Consider the following 10,003-nt stretch of genomic DNA (forward strand, 5'->3'; position numbering starts at 1 on the left):
AAAAAAAAAAAAAAAAAAAAAATCTGTGCTGCTTAAGCAAATTGCATCCCAAAGTGGTCTGAAAAGTGCCGGAGACAATGTTGGATGAAGATGGAGCAACTTAACTGAGCAGTTGCATTGGTTGGCCACCTTGTATGAAACTGTACTTTAAGGAGGCATCAAGATTGTGGTGCAGTTTCCCAGAGAACTTCCAAATTAATTCTCATGCACAGTGGAGAATGCCTGTAATTTTAATAGCRTGACTTCTTCCTTGGTGGTGTCCTGGGTCTCCACCCCAAGTTAGTTTGAAAGTAGACATTAATGTTTTTTTTGTTGTTAAGTAGGGCTAGAGTAGCTTGGAGCAGAGGCTCGTGGTGTGCTTATTGCTGTAAAAGCAATTACTGTAAGATTTCTGTGATGTCAGTAGGTGCTCCCAGGTCAGGAATAATGGGATTTATGCTTTTAAAATCCAGCATCATAAGCCGTGCCCGTAAGCTTCACTGTACGTTGGCCGTTGCCAATTGAGCCTATGAACCACCTCTTCATATTGACTCAGGGACTTGCAAAATGGATTCTTCTTGCGTGCCTACTGGAAAACCTCTGAAATCATAAGAACCTTGGGCAAGTTTAATGCGTACTGCTACAGCTGTATTCATCTGAAATCCTGAACCATGAGAAAAGTCACGGATAAGCAAGCCTCTTCAAATGGCATTTTCCCAACTTATAGCACTCTTATTTAATAAAGCATAAAATAAATACTTACTAATGTAAAATGATTACAGCTTCCACTAGATTGGAGGAAGACTCRCTTTTTATTTTTTGAGACATTAATTTCTGGCTTACCTTAATGTAGAGCTGTAGACTGAAGCCCAAATCTTTTTTTGCATCAGATGGCACTTTCAAAATTTYACGGTTCAATTGTCATTTTAAAATGACAGCTAATGCGGTCTAGCCCTGTTTGAAAGACAACGTTAGGAGAGCTCAATCCTCTCTGTTGCTTGTGTCCTCTCTTGACAGGCCAGTGAACCAAGGGGGTTTTTAAGAGAAGTGTCAGTTTTCATGTGTCACCCAGAGAAACTGTGTTTTCAATTCAAATGATGGCATGAGTCATACAGAGGTCTCATGAAGGTTCAGTGCATCCCAGCAGTGAGCTCATGGTAAGCAAACCCCAAAGTGTACAAAAACTCCAAGAAGAAAAAAAAAAAAGTGGAAAAGGCATATGTAGGATTCACCCTAAATGTTACTTGGAGAGATGGATGCTCTAGAGAGGAAGGCAACATACTACAAAATTCATAGGAACTCTTGTTTAGGCTGATGCCTCCAGGACGTGGTCTCTCTAGATGCAGTGCTATCTGGAGTAAGCTCTACTCGATCTGTAGGACAACTAGTTGGATATTTTATAATTAAAAATAAGCTTCTGCCTTTATAATATCCTGGATCTCCACCCCTAAGTTTATCTAAAAATAGACATGGTTTCCTGCAAACTAGGGCTGGAACAGCTCTGCTTGGCAGCCTCAGTCCACCATCAAAACATACTGTCCTTATGATGCCAAGCTAGACAGGTCTAAGAAGGAATATTTAATTTCTGTTAGTCGCAAGAGAAGGTTTGCGCTCATAGCTCTTAATTTAAGACTGCGGAAGTGCAGCGCTCGAGAGGTCAATGCTCTACCTGTCTGCAGCTCAGCTGGGCAGCCAGTGCATCGTACATCATGCTGCCGGGGCTTGAGAAATCCRCTTGGTTAGATTTCCCACGTTGAATGCTACTGACTTAATGCATCATTTCTCCTTTACAATGTGTTGTTCGTAATTGTCAGTGGAACTACCCAAAACCGAGGCATAAGCTTAATCACTTCTCCATCTAAAGCTTTGCCTGAACTTGAAAGACTTTTGTTAGCACACCTAAACGCTCCAAGTTGTGTCTCAAAGCTTTTGYCTTCCCCAGATAAGGTGCAGCTTCTATTCACAGCTTATTTTTACCGTGCGGTTTAACGTTGTCCTGCGAGCAGTGCTGCCTTTACGCTTGCCTTCTAATATCTGTGCTGGCTTGTGTAAGGAGAAGGGATGAATTGTTACACCTTGGGCAACAGCGCAACAGCAAACTGAAGGGTCGATCACRATCTCAGTCTGGAGCGAGCCAGTAGCAAGGTTTTGCCTTCTGTTTTGCTCTATTCAGCTGCAAAACGTAGCAGGCAAAGCGAGCGTCTTCCCTTGTAGCTGTAGGAAGAGTTTGGAGTTCAAAAATTGGACCCATCTGGGTCCAGTGGATGTTCAGACTCTTTCCCATGTTTGCTTGCTTGGAAGGAGCAGGAYTGGAGGGAGAGTTAGTGAGTTTGTTTTCTTTTCTGCTGGACTTATATCTGGGGCTAGCTTATCAGTGTTTTACTAATGCCTTTTTTTTTTTTTAATCGAGGAATTTCATTATCAAAACTGGCTTCTCCTTATTCTTGGCCTTCCTAACTGGGCTATAATAGGGTGAGTAATGGCTGGACATGCATGGAGAACACTAACAATGTACAGTTATTTTCCCGGTATATTTATCCCGTTTAGGTGGGAGAGCGTGAGTGGTAATATAAGGTCTGTGGATCATCGCTCCTTGAATGTCGTTATACCACTTCACATCAAGTGCTAAAACCACCTTGAAGTGGTGCRGCTCCAAGGTTGTGATGCCAGGCATGACGTGCAGGTGCATGAGATCYGTAGGGGATCAACATTCCCATGTTGTCTCAGGTGTTTTGCTGCTTAGAACATAAACCTTCTCATATCTCTCCCCAAATGGGGAGGCAGTTTATCTTCGACGCYTGCCTTTCTGCTGAGTTTAGCCTTCACGCTCTTCCAGTCTGTTTTGAAGCCACCTTCCAATGCCTGGGTGTTCCTGATGTGACTTCAAAACCTAGTTCCTATGCTTCGTTTCCAGACTGCATGTATTAGTTTTTAGTGAAAGAGCTAAAACAGTAGGATCCCTTTGAAGAAAAACTATGTTACAAGGATTAACACTGTGAAACTCAGCTTGCGTGTCTGATTGGATAAAACATTTCTTTTTAGGCTATTTAACCTTACCGTCCGTTGCCTGTCCTGTGCTAAACAGCATTGCCAGTTACTGTAACAGGTTGAGGCATCCATCTTCCAGTAAAATTTTTGACCTCATGATGAATATTAAAGCCATCTGCTCAGTGTGGGACCTGTACCAGGAATGTYCTATGTGAAATGTGGAGGCCAGAACTAAACTGAGTGATGCAGCAGAGAAGATATCAGAAGAAGTTAGTGGAAGAAAATACTAAGCTGTTTTAAAGTAAAATAATTACATTTTAAAAGAGAGAGAATAAGTAATTCCCCAGGGAAGCATTTTGGATTTTAAGAGCGTGAGAGAACACAGTCATCTTTACATCTTTGATTTTATTGAGTCTTCAGTGCTGTTGCTACACGTGTCGAATACATGTACGCGAGGGAGGACCAGACTTTTTTTTCATGGTGCCTACATAGATAGGCTATGTTTCCCAAGCTTCTAGCTGACTTGAAGTATGCCATTCCTTGTGAGGAGTAGCTAGTCTAGTCTTCTGAGCCTCTGTGCTTATTGCAGGAACTGGAGAACAAATGCTTAACAGACTCAGGCAAAATAGATGCTACAAACCAGCACTGTTTAACTTCCTACATAGGCTGCTAATGAATTTTGGAGCTCTACTAAGTTGTTCCATGAAAGCACAGCTTCATTGCACCATAACAGTAAAGCGAGCAAGCAGTACTGGGAATGGTAGGCGCATGTATAAATGCACAGGGAGGTTTGTGCAGTGACGGCCGCACTCTTCTGGATGCAGTGGATCTCAAGGAGGTCAGCAGAGATGTCAGAGGCAAGGGACAGATGTGGAATGAGGACTGCTTAAGCATTCTTCCTCAGGGATYTTCCTTCCGGGCGCATTTGTCAATCTCAAGCAGCATGAGCAGCATGGAGAGGGTGAACAGAGAGCAATTGCTCGAATTTCCTAGTAGAAGAAGAGGACATTGAGCTATACAGTAATTGGCAGTTTCGGAATGTGCAAAGAGAGATGCTTCTTGATGCGTGTAGCTGTGGGTCTCTGCCACAGATCACTGAGATTGCCAGAGGCTTGGCGCAAACRCCAGGCAAAGTCACGGAGTAAAAATTCACCTACAGCTATTGAGCACAAGCATATTAGCTCTGGCTTAATGTTCCTCAGCCACAGTTTACTGGTAAGTGAATGTGTAGATGGTGTGAAGGTACAGCTCTGTGCTTGCATGTTTATGCTCGTCCTAGGGGCTGCCAGAGCTAGTACTAGACTAACAAGCCTATAGCCTGTAATAGCAGGGATACTCCTGTAAGCTACAAGCCACGGTGCTTACTGGGAGAAGAGGGAGGGGAATACTGCTGTGCTCTGTGTTTTGGGATCTGAAGAATGGATTTTGTTCTTCTCTTTATACAGTGTGTTTGTTAACATCCTGGGAATGGTTGTGAAGTTTATTRGTGCTGTATTGCAGCTGGCACTTGTTGGCTGTATTAGATTGAGGACTGATTGATCAGCTGAGAAGGCCTTTCTTGTCCACTCGTCATAGAAGAAGAAATGAAGCTCTGTGTTCATGCAAAGGTTATTTTCCTATGCCTACCTGCAATAGTCCCTTTGCTGTATTACATAGTTAACCTAGCAAAACTCTCTACAGATCATTGGATAAAACTATCCTGTGTCCAGCAGAATCGAGACATTTCAAAATTTCAAAGCAGGACTAGTCTGGTTCTTCATTTCATATTCCCCRAATTTTTCTGGCATGTCACAGGTGATAAAACGTTATGTGTCTGGGAAACCTTCTCAAATACTTGTATTGAGCATAAGTGCTGCRTGAGGTATCCTTGGGTTCCTTATGCTGAATGGAAGATAGTGTTTGCCTAGCCTGGTGACCTGCTACAGCCTATTATTTTGAGACTTGCACTTTGTTAGAGGCACGAACYTCAGTGTCTAATTCAGAGAAGACAGACAGCTCGTTGCCTTCRGTGGTGACCAGTGAAGCTCTTCTGTGTTTCCTCACAAACTAGGAAGTGCTGAATGCAGAACTAAAAGATTTTTCTCTTTCCTTCACAGGCAAAAATCTCTACACCAATGAATATGTAGCGATCAAACTGGTAAGTAGAAGCCTCATGTGCTCTTAAATGATTTGGCAGAGTTTCTARTGTTAAGTACAAAAATCATTTTTCTCTCGCTTTGTGCTTAAGGCTGCTCTCACCTCAGCTGGAATAACTTACTGAAACTCAGATAAATTGTTGAGTACTCTATAAACAAAACACCCACCATTCTTGGTGCATAAATGGTCCTTAGCTGTCTTACGCCCATGTGCCTTGTCTGTTTTTCCAAGCCGGCATGTTAGGTCCCAGTGAATAGCACTGATGGCAGGTTTGCCACAGCTTCCAAGCCCCTGGGGTCGAGCTTTTTGTTTGTTTGTTTGGGACTCCATTCGTTCTCCAGGCTCTTAACTGTTCTCTAGGTGGACTGTTGGCAAAGTGATTGGTTAGGAGCGTGGCACAGTGCAGCTTGCTGCTCTGTGTTTTCTGAGTTGAGAGGCAGGAAACGGGTGTTTCAGCATTTAGTTGCTTTGGGGGAACAGCATGACTTAGTCTTGTATAACACTGAGAAGCTGCAGATGCAACAGCCAAAACAAGGTGCAATCCAGCAAAGGACAATCTTTATCTAGCTGATTTGTAAACCTRTATCTTTAGATACCAACATCTTCAGAATGATTTTCTCCTTTTATCCTGAGTTATGAGATGGTGAAAATGAATCAAACTGGCTAAACAGAGTTACAGGAGTGGCATAAAAACCTGACCTTTCAGTAGCAGACACCAGAACTCGTGCAAACGGTTGAATTCACAACTATCTCTTCCCATCCCATCGTACAAGCTTCCAGTACCCAATTATCAGTTTACTTTCTACCCTGCAGATGATGTAGCCCTCCCCAAGCACATGCGATGGCTACTTTCGTATTTCTGCAGTGCAGCAAATGGATCTGATGAAGCTATTTTTTTTTTTGATGGCTGCTTCTGAGTATGAAGGCATGGTGGTCAACAGTGATGTCTGAAGCTTGAGCTGAAGGGATAGGAAAACTGTCTAATCCTTAGCTCTACCAGACTTTAAAACAAAACAAAAATATAGCCCAGTAGTTTGTTTTTATGCCTTAACTTTTCTATCCACTAATTAAAGACTTTCATTACTCTGTTGAGGATTTGAAATTTGAAGTGTTTGACTGAAAATACCCAGTGCTCTTTACTCATCAGTATGCTCTTTAATCACAGGTCCAAAAGCTAGAATTTTAAATAAAAATTGTTGTGTCAGTTGGGTACTAGCTGCAAACATGCCTGTTTTCCCATCTAATGCTTTCTGGCAATATGACAGGAATCGTTCAGATTAGAGAAGATCAAGATGGACTTGGCGTATTTAATTCTGATTCACGTTGAAGTGCCACAGATCTTCCATCTTTAACATTCTCCTTATATGATGCATAGTAGATGAAAAATAATTAGTACTTTGCAGGAGGGATTTATTTTGAAGCCTCCCGCTGGCAAATGTCAGATCTTCCCCCCAAAAATTGAATGCCTGCAGTCCTTGTTGGACGTGGATCTACACTGGGAAGGAGGAGCGAGGCTTGTCCAGTGGCTTGCTCATGAGGCAGATTTGRCAACAAAGTGCTGAGTGCGTAGTACTAGGTACTAGTACTAGTACTATGGAGCCTGTAACGCTCCTAATTTGCTTTGGCTTTCAAAGATAATCCCACAAAGTTGTAGCATTGGAAGGAGTAAGGAAGTGATAGCGCACCAAGAAGGCAGCTCTATTTGGTCAGAGGGCTTGTCCCAGTAACCTGARCCCTTCCGATAGGTACATGGCTCGAGCTGAATGGCATTAGCTTTGTCACCTTAATCTGACCTGTTTTTTTTTTTCTTATCATTCTTTGGTTTTTCAAAATACTGTATGCTAAAGCAGTTACGCTTCAACGCAGTCCAATTTTATTTGCACTATTATGATTCATACTTTAAAATCTCTAATCCTTTGGATGCAAAGAACCAGAGTTGCCACTCCGGAGCCATCCGTGTAGCTTGTCTGTTTGCACATCCGCTCCATTATGGTTGCTGTAGTGCTGGATTATCAAGAAGGTTAACGAGGGAGTACTAGCGAAAATTGTTTTCTTCTAATCTAAGACCATATTCTGCCTTCTCAGCTGCAAACACTTATTTCTTTCATGTGCRTACTTAGCTGCAATCGTGAGGGAGGCAAACACTTAGGCAGGAGCGTAAGCTGCACTGTGTTTTCCTCTGGGTTAAGGAATGACACACCACCAAATGCCAAGGATTCCCCTCTTCTCTGCATAGAAATATTGTACAGGAAACTMTTCCTCATCAAAACCTTGCAGCAAGCTTGAGAAGAGGACGTGTTTCCCTCGAGAGCTAAAGCCTCAGTTCTTTGAGGCAGCCCTTCAGCTCCGGATAGAAGGAGAATGCGATTAATGAACTAGTTCACTGAGTGCTTATTTCCTATATACCGTTCTGAGGCTTGAGCAAAAAAGTTGCGATCCAGCTTCTCAAATGTTGTTATTAAATTAGTGTTTACACAGGGCTGGTTAAATCATACAATTTGGACTCTCTGGGGAAAAAAAGCCAGGAAAACTTGAGACCAGGAATGGTTGTGAATGGTCTTGCCTTTCTCCCTGGGAGAGACCTACATTAAATCTTGTTTTTTTAGCTTTCGTTTAAAAAAGACTTGCTTTGCTCTTTAAGTAATCTACAGGTTAGCAGTAAAGTTGCTGCATTCAATGTACTTCAAGGCAACGCTTTCTATTTTATCTGCATCACTAGATCAGGTCAAAACTCTACACCAAATCCTTTGAACTGTTTGAGATCATCTTCTGCAACTGCAACCCTGCTGTCTCAGCTATTTGTGCCTCTCGCCCTTACGTTAAAGCTGAATGTAGGAAAAATGAGAGAATTATGACTTCTGCAACAGATGCCAAAGAGTTGTTCAGGAAAGGCTGTAAAATTCATTGCTAATCTCTTGCTTTGTCTTTGGGGACGAGGGATTTCTGCGGTTGTGTTGCATTTTGCTCTGGCAGTGCAGAATCCCAGGTGGCCTCTGCCTTGTGTAGCTTGTAGCTCCTTTCTTTCAGCTGAAGATTATTTGGTTAAGGAGATCTGCTTCATGGAGGAATTTGTCTTCTGAAATGCAGTGGCCGTATTTACTAGCTTAATCTTCTGAAGGTTTTTAATGATGCATTGCATGTAGTAAGGATTTTTTTTTTTCCCTGTATGAAATCGAGCTGTAATCTGAGCACAGGAGCTGAGCCACCAAGCTGTACCACGYGCCTCCTGCATGCCCTTTCAGAAGAGTGGTCATCACAGTGCCTGTTGGTTTGAGCTGTAGTTTTTGTCCATGAGGCAGTAGTAATTCAGTTATTTTTGATACAAAGGCAACATCTGCCAGCATTGGTAAGCCCCTTTCCTTATAGGACGGCCATCTGTTCCGGTGTCATTTTCCCAGACACTGCCACAACTCTGACATGCACACAGAGCTCAAGCTCACTTCTCCAGCACTTCCTGGTGCAGGAGACCTGCTTGGGCATGGCTTACTGTCCCCTACTTTCTCACAAGCAACTTCATGTCCTGGTACAGTAGTCCTCCTACCAGCTTGAAGTCACTGGATAGACCGAGTTTCTGTTGCTCTAAGTCCCTTTACTGTRGAGGTTTCTGAAGACTCTCCCTGAAGCCAGCACTGACGTCTGTATTAATTCAAATGTGTGACTTGGATAGCAAACTGGATATTGCATTGCTTTCTATTTGCCTTCAATACAGTTGGAGTGCTTTTTGCCACTTGTTTTTAAAGGATTAGCCTCATAGAATCATAGATTCGGTAAGGTTGGAAGGGACCCCTGGAGGTCATGTAGTCCAGCCTCCCTGCTCAAGCAGGATCACCTAGAGCATGTTAGACAGGATTGCATCCAGGCAGGCTTTGAATAGCTCCAGAGAAGGAGACTCCACAGCCTCTGTGGGCAACCTGTTCCAGTGCTCTGTCACTCTCGTGAAGAAATTCCCTCACGTTCAGGCGGAACTTCCTGTGGTTCAGTTTTTGCCCATTGCCTCTTGTCCTGTCGCATGGGACACCTGAAAAGAGTTTGTCCGCGTCAGCTTGACACTCTCCCTTCAGATACTTACACACATTGATAAGATCCCCCCTCAGGCTTCTCTTCCCCAGGCTACAAAGGCCCAGCTCTCGCAGCCGGTCCTCAGAGGGCAGATGCTCCAGATCCCTGACCATCTTCCTGGACTCTTTCCAGTAGCTCCATGTCTCTCCTGTACTGAGGAGCCCAGAACTGGACGCAGTACTCGAGATGAAGCCTCCCCAGGGCTGAGTAGAGGGGCAGGATCATGCCCCCTGACCTGCTGGCAACACTCTTCCTAATGCCCCCTAGGACACCATTGGCCTTCCTGGCCACAAGGGCACATTGCTGGCTCATGGCCAGCTTGTCATCCACCAGCACTCCCAGGTCCTTCTCTGCAGAGCTGCTTTCCAGCAGGTCAGCCCCCAGCCTGTCCAGGTGCATAGGGTTATTCCTCCCTAGGTGCAGGACTCTGCACTTGTCCTTGTTGAACCTCATGAGGTTCCTCTCCACCCAACTCTCCAGCCTGTCCAGGTCTCTCTGTATGGCAGCACAGCCCTCGGGTGTGTCAAACTTGCTGAGGAGGCACTTCATCCCTTCTTCCAGGTCATGGATGAAGTAGTTGAACAGGATGGCACCCACTACTGATCCCTGAGGGTCTCCACTAGCCMCAGGCCTCCAACTGGACTCCGCACCACTGATGACGACCCTCTGAGCTCTGCCTTTCAGCCAGTTCTCAATCCACCTCACAGTCCACTTGTCTAACCCACACTTCCTGAGCTTCTCTAGGAGGATGTTAGGGGAGACAGTGTCAGAAGCCTTGCTGAAGTCAAGGTACACAACGTCCACTGCTCTCCCCTCATCTACCCAGGCAGTCATGCCATCA

The 10,003-nt window shown here is 44.1% G+C and overlaps 1 protein-coding gene across 4 annotated transcripts in view; it reads left to right on the top strand.

Annotated features, from left to right (window-relative positions):
- CSNK1G1 (casein kinase 1 gamma 1) overlaps positions 1–10,003 on the top strand; it is a 126,594-nt gene that overhangs the window by 49,632 nt on the left and 66,959 nt on the right. For all 4 annotated transcript variants that reach the window (XM_085300703.1, XM_085300704.1, XM_085300702.1 and 1 more), the window contains one exon: positions 5,064–5,104. In XM_085300703.1, coding sequence (XP_085156829.1) covers positions 5,064–5,104 — 41 coding nt within the window. The remainder of the gene's footprint in view (positions 1–5,063; positions 5,105–10,003) is intronic.

This window comes from Rhea americana, unplaced genomic scaffold (genome assembly GCF_003343005.1).
Source record: "Rhea americana isolate MKP2758 unplaced genomic scaffold, rheAme1 scaffold_168, whole genome shotgun sequence".
Lineage (NCBI taxonomy): Eukaryota > Metazoa > Chordata > Aves > Rheiformes > Rheidae > Rhea > Rhea americana.